At 42.8% G+C, this 15,486-nt stretch overlaps 1 protein-coding gene across 4 annotated transcripts in view; it reads left to right on the top strand.

The window, feature by feature from the left end:
* The window catches only part of STK26 (serine/threonine kinase 26), a 54,393-nt gene extending 43,869 nt beyond the window's left edge, over nucleotides 1–10,524 (top strand). For 2 of the 4 annotated variants that reach the window (XM_073358518.2, XM_073358521.2), the window contains 8 exons: nucleotides 48–156; nucleotides 261–418; nucleotides 1,461–1,646; nucleotides 4,519–4,667; nucleotides 5,418–5,511; nucleotides 5,991–6,053; nucleotides 6,141–6,277; nucleotides 8,615–10,524. In XM_073358518.2, coding sequence (XP_073214619.1) covers nucleotides 48–156; nucleotides 261–418; nucleotides 1,461–1,646; nucleotides 4,519–4,667; nucleotides 5,418–5,511; nucleotides 5,991–6,053; nucleotides 6,141–6,277; nucleotides 8,615–8,639 — 921 coding nt within the window. In that variant the 3' untranslated portion in view covers nucleotides 8,640–10,524. The remainder of the gene's footprint in view (nucleotides 1–47; nucleotides 157–260; nucleotides 419–1,460; nucleotides 1,647–4,518; nucleotides 4,668–5,417; nucleotides 5,512–5,990; nucleotides 6,054–6,140; nucleotides 6,278–8,614) is intronic. The other 2 variants (XM_073358519.2, XM_073358520.2) reach the window with 2 other exon arrangements.
* Nucleotides 10,525–15,486: the final 4,962 nt, after the last annotated feature.

Raw genomic sequence — 15,486 nt, 5'->3', positions numbered from 1 at the left:
GGATAAGATCGGGAATATTGTTTTAATTTTAATGTTTCCCTCTAAAGCTACGGGCTGGTCCGTTTGATGAATTCCAGATTGCTACTATGTTAAAGGAAATCTTGAAAGGTCTAGACTACCTACACTCGGAGAAGAAAATTCACAGGGATATAAAAGGTGCATAAAACTTTAAATATTAACTTAATGTCTTTTAAAGTAATAGGAGCAGTGTGATAAACTACATTTGACTTCACCTCTTTTCCGTTCCCTCCACCCTCCAGCTGCCAATGTCTTGTTGTCAGAGCAAGGAGATGTTAAACTTGCTGATTTTGGAGTTGCTGGGCAGCTGACGGATACACAAATTAAGAGGAATACCTTTGTAGGCACACCATTTTGGATGGCCCCTGAAGTTATACAGCAGTCGGCTTATGACTCAAAAGTAAGTATTACTATAGAAATTGTTCTCTTATAAAGGCAGCTTCAGAAGAAATTAGCTTAACTTCTGCTTTTTGGCTAGATCAGTCTTGGTAAAGTACCCTTTAAGCTACACAGAGTTTTGAATTGTATGTAAATTACAAATCATTTAGTCATATTATATTTTATTATAGAACTGTAATAGTCATGTGACTGACATCTTCATTTTATTTCCACACACCGTAATGACAAGTAGGTGTTTGTGTAAGCACTTAATTCACATCTGTCATAGCTTGAGTGATAGACCTATGAGATTATGGAAAGTTTGCCGGTGAATAACTTATATAAAATGGTCAAAGAAAGCACGTGGAAACCTCCAGGTAAACTCTGTATACTGCATAAATAAAGACGGCACAGTCCTACCTCTGCAAAAGTGTGAGAGCTCTAGTAGGGTTCATGAAAAGCCACCGAGTTGGAAATTGTCATTTTAGATTAATTTCTTTGGCACAAATCCCCCCAGGATACTGTCAAGGTGCGAGATGTTTTTGTTTCCATTCCGTGCTCTATTATTGCTATTGCAATCTAAAGGGAAACTTTCAAAGATTTAAAAATGACCAGTGAGAACCTGCTTTTCAAAAGGAGCAGAGTGAAAAATGGTGACTGAGAATTTACTGCTCCATTAGCTTCTAAAGGCATTGCAGTCTTTGCAGGAGTTTCCAGAGTGCAAGTGTATATCCAGAGACCTCTTCTGTCTCTATTGTCTCTGGTTCTGTGTCCTATATCGCTATGCCTGGGACATTCTGGGAAACTTTACCACTTTCAGCATAAATTTCCTGACCTTTGTGTTTTTTATATTCATCACCTTTATGCTATGTTAACAGTGTATAAAATATGTGTACAGTAAGCATGTTTAAAAAGATATATGTAATTATTGCGCTGTCAGGAGCTCTTACAGAACTCCTCTTTTTTTTATTGGCTCTAGTATAGAATTCAAATAATAATCTGTGACACCTCAGTCTTCAACTTTGTATTCAGTGAGAATAAAACTCTTTATTTCATTCCCCCAGGCTGACATTTGGTCTTTGGGAATTACTGCTATTGAACTAGCCAAAGGAGAGCCACCCAACTCTGACATGCATCCGATGAGAGTTCTGTTTCTTATTCCAAAAAACAATCCTCCAACTCTATTAGGAGAATTCAGCAAACCTTTTAAAGAATTTATTGATGCATGTCTGAATAAGGACCCAACATTTGTGAGTATATCTCTCATCTGTGTCGTCTTAATGCTTGCAAAGCTCTTTGGCTGTGAAATCTACTACATAGGTGATGGGTGTAACGTGAGAGCCTGTGACTTTGTATGCTTCTCTATTGTAAGAGGGAGTGGAGTACCTTGTTGCTACTTAGACCTTACTCCTCCTCCCCATGGAGATGTTGAGATGACTAAAGAGAATTGATGATCGGCTCCAGAGACAGCTTCCTAAAGCACAGAAGGCGGTAGTATAATGCAGGTTTCAGAGTAGCAGCCGTGTTAGTCTGTATCCGCAAAAATAACAGGAGTACTTGTGGCACCTTAGAGACTAACACATTTATTTGAGCAGAAGCTTTTGTGAGCTACAGCTCACTTCATCGGATGCATGCAGTGGAAAATACAGTGGGGAGAAAACATGAAACAATGGCTGTTACCATACACACTGTAATGAGAGTGATCAGGTAAGGTGAGCTATTACCAGCAGGAGGGGGGCGGGGGGGAAAACAAACCTTTTGTAGTGATAATCAAGGTGGGCCATTTCCAGCAGTTGACAAGAACATGTGAGCAAACGAGCTTCTGATAGTGTGGCTGATGTGATTAGGCCCTATGATGGTGTCCCCTGAATAGATATGTGGACACAGTTGGCAACGGGCTTTGTTGCAAGGATAGGTTCCCGGGTTAGTGGTTCTGTTGTGTGATATGTGGTTGCTCATGAGTATTTGCTTCAGGTTGGGGGGCTGTCTGTAAGCAAGGACTGGCCTGTCTCCCAAGATCTGTGAGAGTGATGGGTCGTTCTTTAGGATAGGTTGTAGATCCTTGATGATGCGTTGGAGAGGTTTTAGTTGGGGGCTGAAGCTGATGGCTAGTGGCGTTCTGTTATTTTCTTCGTTAGGCCTGTCCTGTAGTAGGTAACTTCTGGGTACTCTTCTGGCTCTGTCAGTCTGTTTCTTCACTTCTGCAGGTGGGTATTGTAGTTGTAAGAACACTTGATAGAGATCTTGTAGGTGTTTGTCTCTGTCTGAGGGGTTGGAGCAAATGCGGTTGTATCGTAGAGCTTGGCTGTAGACAATGGATCTTATGGTATGGTCTGGATGAAAGCTGGAGGCATGTAGGTAAGTATAGCAGTCCTTAGGTTTCCGGTATAGGGTGGTGTTTATGTGACCATCGCTTATTAGCACTGTAGTGTCCAGAAAGTGGATCTCTTGTGTGGACTGGACCAGGCTGAGGTTGATGGTGGGATGGAAATTGTTGAAATCATGGTGGAATTCCTCAAGGGCTTCTTTTCCATGGGTCCAGATGATGAAGATGTCATCAATGTAGTGCAAGTAGAGTAAGGGCATTAGGGGACGAGAGCTGAGGAAGCGTTGTTCTAAGTCAGCCATAAAAATGTTGGCATACTGTGGGGCCATGCGGGTTCCCATAGCAGTGCTGCTGATTTGAAGGTATACGTTGTCCCCAAATGTGAAATAGTTATGGGTGAGGACAAAGTCACAAAGTTCAGCCACCAGGTTAGCCATGACATTAATCAGGGATACTGTTCCTGATGGCTTGTAGTCCGTCTTTGTGTGGAATGTTGGTGTAGAGGGCTTCTACATCCACAGTGTCCAGGATGGTGTTTTCAGGAAGATCACCGATGGATTGTTGTTTCCTCAGGTGAGTGGTGTCTTGAAGATAGCTGGGAGTGCTGGTAGCATAGGGCCTGAGGAGGGAGTCTACATAGCAAGACAATCCTGCTGTCAGGGTGCCAATGCCTGAGATGATGGGATGTCCAGGATTTCCAGGTTTATGGATCTTGGGTAGCAGATAGAATACCGCTGGTCGGGGTTCTAGGGGTGTGTCTGTGCGGATTTGTTCTTGTGCTTTTTCAGGGAGTTTCTTGAGCAAATGCTGTAGTTTCTTTTGCAAAAAGAAAAGGAGGACTTGTGGCACCTTAGAGACTAACCAATTTATTAGAGCATAAGCTTTCGTGAGCTACAGCTCACTTCTTCAGATGCATCTGAAGAAGTGAGCTGTAGCTCACGAAAGCTTATGATGCATCTGAAGAAGTGAGCTGTAGCTCACGAAAGCTTATGCTCTAATAAATTGGTTAGTCTCTAAGGTGCCACAAGTCCTCCTTTTCTTTTTGCGAATACAGACTAACACGGCTGTTACTCTGAAACCTAGTTTCTTTTGGTAACTCTCAGTGGGATCAGAGGGTAATGGCTTGTAGAAAGTGGTGTTGGAGAGTTGCCTAGCAGCCTGTTGTTCATATTCTGACCTATTCATGATGACGACAGCAACAGACTCCGAGAGACTGCTGAATTGGAATTACTTTGCAAACTGGACACCATTAACTTAGGCTTGAATAGAGACTGGGAGTGGATGTGTCATTACACAAGGTAAAACTATTTCCCCATGTTTGTTTTCCTCCCCTACTGTTCCTCACACGTTCTTGTCAACAGCTGGAAATGGCCCACGTTGATTATCACTACAAAAGGTTTTGGTCCCCACCCCGGTAATAGCTCACCTTACCTGGAGAGGAGGAAGCATGGGCCAACCTTGAATGATACCCCAGCAAGACTTACACTAAAATATATTTATTCTGGTTACAAACCTCATTGAATTGGAGAAGTATCATCAGTCAGCTTTGTCTAGGTGTCTGTTATCTAATACAGAAATCACTAATTGATCAATTCTGTAGCTGTTGTATGGGGTGATCATAGTCTTAGAGGATTATAAATGTAGGTTGTGTTTGGCTTCTTAGAAGCTCCTGTTACTATATGGATGTTTGGTTCTGGGCTGGACCAAGGAGGAGATGTTTTTAAATAACATTTAAAATCACAACATCTTTATGTAGGATAAGTGTAAATATCTTTGTGGTTTTGTTTTTTTTATAGCGCCCGACTGCAAAGGAACTCCTGAAACACAAATTCATTCTGAAAAATGCCAAGAAGACTTCTTATCTGACAGAACTTATTGACCGGTTTAAGAGATGGAAGGCAGAAGGGCACAGTAGTGATGAATCGGATTCAGATGGTTCTGATTCGTAAGTGTGTTTTAGTATGGCTTCTCTGAACATTACTAATGCAGCAGTGTTTCATTTGTATGTTGAGTTATAACTCACTGCTCTTGTTGTGCTATGCTGCAATCATTCTCGAGCTCGTGCGTTAGCAGCAGCCTTGCATGGAACTCGGCTCTCAAACTAGAGCCTATACTGTGATTTGCTTGTGTGCTATTCTTCCAATCTCTGTGGACTTAAATTCCAGTTCTGCTTCTGTGACAAGCGTGTCATGTCTTAGTCTTGCCCCAGTGTACACTTTGCCCTTGCTACCGAAGTACCAAACAGTTTGGTACAACTATCCGTTTCTGCTCAGGAGAGCCCCCCAGGGTTGAATTAGTAGATGTTGCGGGCCAGGATTGCCGTGTGTCTGGAAACCTGCCCAGCCCTCACCTGTCCAATGTCTGTAAGTGTTCCATTTGCTGGACACCAAATCATTGTCTTATGTAATTGTAGCCACATTTATTGGGCCACATAAGACAATGTCCTTGTCCCATAGAGCTTGCAGTTTGAGTTGTGACACGAGAGGGAAAAACGTGGTGGGGGGAGATGAGTTAGAACTATAAGATCTTGTAAAGTTCACTTAATTTATTTAACAATAAAGGTTCAATAGACATGAATTTTTAAGGCAGATGAAATTAACCATGCAGTTTCATTTGCATGCTCATTACCTGGGCTAGTTAAGTTTGTGTTTTTGACCACTGTCGTTGTAGAAGGTATCCTTGTGATTCTCTTTAGGGAGTCCAGCAACAAGGAGAATAATTCTCATCCTGAGTGGAGTTTTACTACAGTTCGAAAGAAGCCAGATGCAAAGAAACTGCAGAATGGAACAGTATGTACAATCTGAAGTTTTTTATTCTTAGAGCTGATTGGAAGCTGTTGACTTTTGGCTTCAGTCCTTATTTTTATTTTTCATAAAATAGAACAAAAATATCTGCTAGTAAAACCCCAAAATTAATTAATGGTGAAGTCCAGTGTCCATGGCAGCTTAGCCGTAGAGATAATACTGAGAGTTCATGGCACAATGTCTGTCTAGAGATAACTTAATTTTAAAGAATTACATAGAATTAATCTGACCGAGAAATGAACCATAATATAAAGTGGCATTGGTTCAGAAATATCATCAAGCATTTATTTCCAAACCACACTAGATTTGTTGAGGTAAAGTATATGTCTTTTGTGATGTGTTGCAAAGGTTCTGTTAAATATCAAGTCTTTTAAAATGATGATGCAAGCATAAATATGATTGCTTTTATAAATGCATATAGAATATATATATTATATTAAATATGTATGTTTGCTAACTTTTAGGATCAAGACCTTGTGAAAACCGTGAGTTGTTTAACTATGATAATCACACCTGTGTTTGCTGAGGTAAATCGTTAATTCAAAGTTCTCTTTGAAATTTGCACAAGCATTTTATAAATCTTTAAGGTACATCTGTGTTGGTCTTTCACTCAGCTTAAACAGCAGGACATAAATAATACTAGCAGGAAGAAAGCAATTGAAGAACTTGAGAAGAGCATCACTATGGCAGAATCTACATGTCCAGGGATCACAGATAAGATGGTGAAGAAACTTATGGAGAAATTTCAGAAGTAAGTTGGGGTTTTTTTGGAGGCATGTGGGGGGGCGGGGAGGGGCATTTAAAAAAATACAATATATATATATATATCATATTGTATGTAAACTACGTTAAAAATGTTACTTAAGTTGCAAAGTTCTGGTCTCAGATTAAGAAATGCCAGTGTTACAATTACCCAGGCAATCTTAATTCTGCTCCATTGTGCATCCATCCTATGTACTCGATGAGACTAGTGTGCTGTGAAAATAATCTTATGCCATCCTGTAGTTAGACTTTATCATGTGCATGTGTGTAAGAGGGGACCTGACTCGGTTTGCCTTCCACCTCCCCAAGCTCTCTGCCCCATGAGCTGGAGAAACTTCTACCGCATGTGGTGGCCCCTGAGGGAGGAATTGGCCATTGATGCTGTTTGCTGGGTGTGGAGGCTAGTTGGGGAGACCCCAGCCAGTTTGGCTCATTCCCCTAATCAACCTATTTAAAGCTGGTTGCAATTCAGAGGCAACAGTGTCTATCTTTATCTTTAGAATGTTTGTGATCAGTTGTTGTTTGGTCAAGCTACATAAACTCTTCCAGGAGGATAAAAGTGACAGACAAGAACTGGTGATTTTAGCAGTTTTTATCTTAGCGAAACATGTACAGAATTTCAAGAAAAGACACGTCTGTAGCTTGAGGGCTTTGTGAAGGTGCTATATGTCCCCACTGATTTCTGTAAAAAGAAAAGGAGGACTTGTGGCACCTTAGAGACTAACCAATTTATTTGAGCATGAGCTTTCGTGAGCTACAGCTCACTTCATCGGATGCAACCCTGATTTCTGTGTAACCCAATACAGTATAAAGAAAAGGAGGACTTGTGGCACCTTAGAGACTAACCAATTTATTTGAGCATAAGCTTTCGTGAGCTACAGCTCACTTCATCAGATGCTGTAGCTCACGAAAGCTTATGCTCAAATAAATTTCAGTCTCTAAGGTACCACAAGTACTCCTTTTCTTTTTGCGGATACGGACTAACACGGCTGCTACTCTGAAACCAATACAGTATAAGACAGTAGCATTTATATGTTCACAGATTCACAGATTCACAGATATTAAGGTCAGAAGGGACCATTATGATCATCTAGTCTGACCTCCTGCACAACGCAGGCCACAAAATCTCACCCACCCACTCCTGCGAAAAACCTCTCACCTATGTCTGAGCTACTGAAGTCCTCAAATCATGGTTTAAAGACTTCAAGGATAATCCCATGTATATCAGAAAAAGTGATGCCACATTTTTAAAATGAATGGTGCAATTCCCAGACTTTATAAAAATCAACACTTCCTTAATTCTGGTCCCTAAAGGAAAATTAATTTTTTAGGTCAACAGATATTTATCAGTTTAGGTTTCATTCAAATATTGACCTAGAAATACCATTTTGTATTTTTCCAGAAGGTTCTTTATCATTCCAAAATCTGCATGCTTGTTTTAATTAAAAGCAAACAGTAAAAAAAAGGTTTTATTCACTTAGAACACATAAAGGCATGCAAAGTACGGCAGAAATTAAGGGAGGAGTACAGTACACAGTTCTAATGCTGAGTGGACAAAATGAAGATAAAAGGAGTTACAAAACTGAAACATTATTGCTATTTTAACAGACTGAGAGTAATCAAACACATTTATGATCGCTTAATACATTGTTTAAGGTGGAATAATAGAATTTGGGTCAAGTGTGTTTTCTTATCCAGTTTCATATAATTTGTTAGACATATTGCATTATATATAATCCCTAGACTGCAGTAAAAATGTAGTGTTCATTCCCTTTGTCTGCCATCTTTACATGCTGAGCACCTCTCTATGCAAATACTCTCATTGAGATCAACGGAGAGAGTCTTCTCAGCATGAACAACAGTGGCAAAATAAAGGGAGAATCTATTTGAGAACTTCATTTCTTTCTAGAAAACGTTTTAGCTATTGTAGTTACAAATAACACTTCCAGTTACTATAAATGAAAAATTAATGGTAAAAACAATTATTCTCTTTGTTCTTTATTTACACTGCAGTTTTAATGTAGACACTTCCTTGTTGAAGAGACATTTATAAACTTTACCAGGGGAGCAGATAAGCCCTTGACTCACCTTTTTTTAAAAAAAATTCACTGCATGTTATTTCAAGGGTCTTCTATGAGAAACATTGCCCCTTGGGTTTTTTTCATATCTGTGTAGGCAATCAGGTTAAAAGCTAATGTTTCTGAGATAAGATTAATGCACTTACTTGTTTAGTAGCTTTATACACTGAAGTGTGGTGCATTCATGTGCTGTGTACCAAGTTGGAATAAAGTGAATACAGTTCTTATTTGTGTATTTTTATGCATAGGATTTCTGTTAATGACTCATCCTAAGAAACTTCCCATAAATGACTGCTGTTTCATATGGACCCAGTGAAACCCACCAAAACTACTTCAAGCTTGGCAGTGCTTAGCTCATGAGCTCCTTGTGCCTTTTGGATCTTTGCAACATATTGATGAGGAGGAGGACGATGATGATCAAGGATTTGGAAGACCCTACTTAACTATTTTGTGATGGTGTACATGGTTTTATATTTTCAGGAAATTATTTTGTAAAGAACAACTTTTAATATTGTAGTTTCATCTGTTTAATCAGATAAATGTTGAGGTGCAGTTTTGCTTTTAGATGTGGCCGTTACTTTAGTTAATAGGAAGTGTAAGTACAGTATGTTTTTATGCTTTTTGTTACTGTACATTGATGGGAACGTGCAGGTCTTTTGTATTCATAAGTTAAACTTTTGTAAATCACTAACATGCTTCATAAATAGCTTTTTTCACAAGCCTATACTTAGTGGGTAGGATATTGCCGTAGCACCTGCTTTGATCACCATAGGTTTATCATACCCTAAAACTAAACCTGCAACAATATCTATCATACTTCTAAATTGGTACCGTATTTTAGGCAGCTCTATGATTATACACATTTGAGAGCAATATGTCAGTAGTTTGCAGGTGATATGTAGCAGCAGGTATATCCTGATGTACAGTAGATGTATTACCTTTTAGAACAGATTTAGAAGTAGTAATTAAATCTTATTCATCATGGTAGGAAATTTAAAGCAATACAGATGCAAGGGGCGGGGGGGAGGGCTTTGGCAATAATGGACAGAAATTGAAGTCCAGTTTAATTTAAATTTCTTTCTTTTGCGTATAAAAACAGCGCATTGTATGCTTGGGTGGGAGGTAGCCAGAGAGAAGTTGGGTGTCATGTGATAAATACCTCACAAGCAGGTATCCATAGAACACCAGCGTTCTGGGGGGTGGTGGTGGTTTCCTGTAAACTATTTATACACTTCTGTCCTTAAAGTACATTAAAGGCAGTACATCCACATCATTTGTTCATAATTTTCTGAAAGTGTATTTTAAATAGGTATTTACCAGTTAATATGCAAATAATTGAGTTATAGATATTCTTTCACTAAAAGGTTGTACTGTGCAGTACAGAATGATTTTTTCCCCTGAAGTAGGTAAGACTATAAAATTGCTTTCAGTTATATATTTATGGTACTGCTAGATGGGTAATGTCCTTTTTTCTTTTCAACCCAGTATGTATATTATGCTGAAGTTTTGAACTGGGATTGTATTTCAGTACTTAGCTGTGGAACTGTTGGTGTAAATTTATTTTTGATAAAGGCTGGATGTGTTTATTTTATGGTTCCTGCACATTTTGTTTTTGCACAAAAGTCATTTTAAAGAAATCTGAAATCTGTCTGCCAAATATTGGAAAAAGTAACGGTGTGCAAACAAATACTGCATTTTTAGTCAAAAGTTGCCATTACATCGTTTTTATATAAAGGACACTCGTGAGAGATGGTGGTTAGACATGCCAAGGACAATTATTTTCAATGGTGCCTACACTGTAAAAATTACTTTTAACTCCTTGTTTTAATTTTAAAGAAATGTTTCTGTTTAAAACTTTTCATCTGCTATATAACTAAAACTCAATTAGAATTTATATCTGAGAAAAAAGTCTGGAAATAGTTTTGAAAACAATAATGTTATGGATTAAATAAATATTTTTATAAGTGTAAAAGCAGCAAAAGTTGTATATACAGTTGATCTGAGGCTTTACAAAATAACTGCATCACAGATACAAATTGTAGTGCTCCTATAGCTTATGTAGTTGTTAGTCCTGTAAATCTGTTTATAGATGTAGCTTATTTCAATGTTTTGGGGTTTAAAATGGTTTAAAAATAAATATTTAAGTTCTGTAAACTTTCATGACCCTGCTTTGTTGTGCATTTTATTTTGGATTTAGTTAAATTTGCAAATTATTGTTTTATGGTTTCCAAGTTTTAAATGTTTCTATTTAAACAAAAGTGCTCCTTGCAAAGAGTTGCATGTTACTTTAGAAAATGGTGTTTTTTCCCATGCTGACCTTGTCCAAAGAACACCTATTGGAATTTAGACAGCGTGGAATGCTAGACATGTGGAACAACTACAGTATTCAGTTTGATCTCATTCTTGAAGCATAATCTATCAGTATGTGCGCATGCAGACATATATATGGGACCGTTGACAGAGTTGTAGACATTTCAGAACGTCAAAACTTCACTGTGAACTCATATTTCAGATTCAAGGTACAGAAAGCATGGTGCCCCAGTTAACTTTGATTTTGTACTTGTCTGTCTCCTCACCAAGAATCTCACTAAACTACTACATACTCATTTCTCAGAATTCAAAACCTGTTATTTTTAATTCCATTGTCACTTTCCCTCAAGATGATGTTTTATTTGGGCTGGAGGGGTGTTACTGAGAGGTGATCCTTTCTGAATTTAGTAATTGAAGGCTACGTCCTCATCTTGATGCCTGGGGCTTTATTCTACGTAACTCTAAATGAAGCCTGTCCTGAGTGGCTAGAGCAGTGGGCTTAGTACCACTCCATGCTTGCTGTGTGACCTCAGCCAAGTCACTGAACTACTGTCTGTTTCTTTCCTTGTCAAATGGTACAACGCTTACCTACCTCAGAGGGATGTTGTGAAGCTAAGTTCATTGATGGCCGTGAAGAGCCTTGGTCTTTGGTAGTGCTGTCCATTGGAGGAACTGCAAATATTGTGTTTCAAATGGGATTTACTCTGCTGAAATCCTGTGCCTCCATGAGGAGAGTAAATTATACTTTTAGTATAGAGGGTTCATTAGGGAACCATCCTCTGACTAGTGTATTTTCCACCTTGCGTTGAGAATTGACATTTTAGTCACTTATGGAAATAGAATCGCATTAAAAAAAGAAATGTATTCTATTCGTCATACTTGCATATCCGAGTCCTTTGTCAATGTAATCCTCCCTAAAACCCCTTAACTCAGCTTCTCTCAGATTCCACCAAGATTTTGTACCGTGTACAGGTAGTAATCGTAATCGTAAAAATCTGTTCTTAGAACAGGTGACTGCTTAGTGAATAGAAAACAATATTTCCCACACACCAGGGCTAAAGGAGATTTCAGGTTTGCCTGTCCATGTTCAGATGCTTCCAGTTTGGCCCTTAAGACACCACCTCTCTGAGGTCACCTGGCATGTTGTTGTTTTTTTTAAATGCTACTTCTCCCTCCAAGACCATGTGGCTGGAACCTTTTCAATTATATACAGAAGTGCAGGCTTGTCATGCGTTCTGTTTGACCACAAATCCTATTTTTAAAATAGGTCTTATCCACATATCCTTCTTCTATGTCAGCGAGGGGAGGAAGTCTGTACAATGCTGTGTGTATGTTGTGTTAATCTGTCAAGTTACATAATCTGTCCTGTTCTGAAACTGGATGCAAAAGACAAGTGCCTAGATCCTTATCCCCATCTTAGAGCATCAGGTAGTGCTTTCTCTCATGCAAGAATGGTGCATTGTGGGAGCAGGCCCTGGGAAGGAGGACAGGCGTCTGGAGTTGATATGCTCCAGTGATCCTGGATTGACTGAGCAGCTCTAGAGGCCTGTTACTGCCAGCACAAGTTGGAGCAGCCCTGCATCTGATCTAAATTTGTGTTCATGAGGTTAGGGTCGGGGGGGAAAGTGGCAAATATAACCTATGCACCTGAGAACTTGGCCCTGTAGTAGGAAGAAAGCATGAGACATAAGCCCTTGTGTCAGAGGCCTGGAATGAGGCAGGACCTGAACACAGAATCTGGCAAGAACAGAGCTGATATTGTAGAAATACACATTCCTAAGAAGAGCTAGGCACAGAGTGCTCATGCAAACACATCCCAATATCAAGTGGTACCAGAACGTCCCACTATCAAGGACGATACAAAAACATTCCCCAAGGATAACAGGAACACACTGATAAGGTCAGGGTAACTACGCAATAAAAATGTTTTACTCAAACCAACATGTACAAGAGGATGGTTAGAGGCAGTATTGATTTGTTCGTATCAGAGTAGAAAGATGTATCTCTGAGGGAGTATCTTCGTCCAGCTGAGGGGGAAATGGACACAGCTCAGAGAATGGCGGGACTTTCCATTGTCATGGGTATACGTGTCTTAGCATCCTTGTAGAGTCTGCCAGGTGCTATTACTGTGCTTCATTGACAATAAACCTGGCCTGGCACCTTCGTACCTTCAGGGATCTCATGGTCATTGGGCAGTTTGCTCAAGCTCTGCTGTGCCAGCTGTCTGCGCAGAGCTGGGGCAGCCCACAGGGAAAACACACACACAGTCAAACACCTAACCACAGGCCCTACAACTGGAAAAGCAGTTATCCATCCCTTACCAATTCCTCATCCTGGCCTGATGCAATTGTGGGGGGTGGGCTCTGAGTCTGTTGCAATAAAGGGAGTTTGCTGTAACCTGTTGGATTTTATCTGTGCTAACATCCCCCATATCTAATGAAGGGCTAGAGGCTGGAGCAGGCATGTTACAATCAGACCTGGCCTACAAACACCATAAACACTGCTGTCAATGGAGCGGGGCCTGCCTGCACTGAGCTCAAGATGGGCCTCCCACCCAGTCCATCTTCTAAAACCGGTCACAGAGCGGACCACCTCGAGCACCCCCAGCTTGACATGCTAAACCATGTGTTCGGCCCTGCACTCACATTGCTGCTCTCCCTGGTTCTGCCGTGACAGCCAGGAAAGAACCTGGAATTTCCCAGGAACGTGGGACAAAGTGTCCGTTTCAAAGGAAGCCCAGCTGCTCGAACGGAAAGGGGCGTGGAGCCGTGCCTTGCCCTTCCCACACGCAAACTTGTGCAACCCCCGAGAGAGGCTCAAACCAAACCTGCACCAGGAAATGCAGCGTCAGGAGACGGGCTTCCAGCCTCCACCTTGAACTCTGCCGCTTGGCGATGGCAGTAGAAATAGAACCACCGTCCCATCCCGAACACAGCTGCAGCTTGCTGTGGGCCCAGCCCCGCGCCGCATCATGGTTCCTATGCATGCGCGCTCAGCCTTTCCCTGGGCTCTGTGTGGGAGCCACACTTGCGGCTGGTTGCCAGACATCAGGCAGGCCCCTCACCAGGCTCACCGTTCTGCCTCATGGGCCCCAGGGGGTGGTGTCAGTGACAATGGGGAGTAGAAGGGTTTGTCACCTCTTCCAGCCTACCAAACTGGCCACAGTGGGTCAGGCCAAAGATCCATCCTGCCCGTTAGTGTGTCTCCTGACAGGGGACAGGGCCAGCTGCTTCAAAGGCAATTAACAGAACAGGGCAATTAGCGAGTGATCCAGGCCCAGCTTCTGGCAGTGAAAGGTTTAGGGACACCCGGACCGTGGGGTTCCATCCTTGGCTAAGAGCCAGTGATGGACTCATCCGCCATGAAATTCTTTTTTAAACCCATTTCCAGTTCTTGCCTTCATAACATCCTGTGGCAAAAAGTGCCACGGGCTGACTGGGCGAAGAAATACTTCCTTGTTTTAAACCAGCTGCCTAGCCGTGTCAGCGTGTAACCCCCCCGGCCCACACATACACCCCCCCACTCGTGTGTTATGTGAAGGGGTAACACACCAGGCATGATGGTCTAGACCTTGGTCATCCTACTCAACAGTCCCTGGCAGTTTAGTTTTGCCTCATGAAGCTGCTCCACACCCCAATCACCTCTGGGGCCGTTCCCATTTCCAACAGATCCGATGGGGGCGACCAGGACCGTACGCAGCAGTCAAGGTGCGGGCGTCCCATGGATTACTATAGTACCATGGTGTTTACGTCTTAGCTACCCCGTTCCTAAGCGTGACGCCCCAAGTGGCTGTGACGCACCGTTTTCCCAGGGCGCACGAGCGCCAGCAGGCGGGCTCAGGGAGGGGTGAGGGAGGGCCATCTCCCTGGGGCCTCTTTTGGGCAGGGGTGCACTACGCTGTTGTGACTCTGGAGGGAAGGGGGCAGGCTGTGGGGGTGGGGGTGGGGGGGAGAGACGCCTTTCTCGGGTGGCTAAACATCCTGGTCCGTTTGCGTGCGTGTAGGTCCAAGGGGGCAGCGGCCTGTTGGCAGCGCCTTTGTTGGGGGGGGGCCTCACAGGCACGGCCCCGCACCCTTAAAGCCCTTGGCACAAAGACTTTTGTTGGTGAATGGCCCTTGGGCCTTGCAAGCGTGCGCACGCGAGGCCCGCGTTTCTGCCTGGCAGCACCCCTTAGCCTGGCTGCCTGGTGAGGGTTGGCACGGCCGTGCGGAGAGGGCAGCTAGTACCAGAGGGCTACAGCAACTGCTGGCAGGGAGCGAGGGCAAAAGCCTTGGCCTCCATGGCCGTAGCGGACGTGAGCTTAGCCACACGCGGCTGGCCCGTGCCAGCTGACTCAGGCTCACGGGCCGGTTCATTGTGATGCAGCCATTTGGGCTGGAGCCCAGGCCCCTACGAGGTGGGAGGGGGGGGGGGCCTGCTGGTGGAAAAAGGCCCCGCTCAGCACCGCCGTCCAGCCCGTTAAAAGGCAAGTCGGTGGCACCGCGGGGCTGGCAGGCTCCCTGGGAAGCAGCCAGCGTGTCCCACAAGCGCCGAGGCGAAGGGGTGGCCACCGGGGCTCCTTGTGCTGTGAAGGAGGAAGGAGTGAGCAATTGGCGGGAGGGGGAAATGGAAGGAGCTGGGGGGGGCTGCTCAGGGAAGGGGCAGGGAGTGGCCCCCTCGTGTTCGTTTTTTCTGCAATAAGAAAGTTAGCACCCCCTGACTGGCCAGCCCTAGGTGTCTAACTGCCGTGTAGACAGACAGGCCCCTCGCACCGCCCTTTCAGCCAGGCCCCTACAGACGTGCCCAAGATGGCAAACGCTAACGGGGCAAA

The sequence above is a fragment of the Lepidochelys kempii genome, chromosome 9 (assembly GCF_965140285.1).
Source record: "Lepidochelys kempii isolate rLepKem1 chromosome 9, rLepKem1.hap1, whole genome shotgun sequence".
Taxonomy (NCBI): Eukaryota; Metazoa; Chordata; order Testudines; family Cheloniidae; genus Lepidochelys; species Lepidochelys kempii.
The sequence above is the reverse complement of the archived record's forward strand: the minus strand, read 5'-3'. Positions and strand labels throughout refer to the sequence as shown.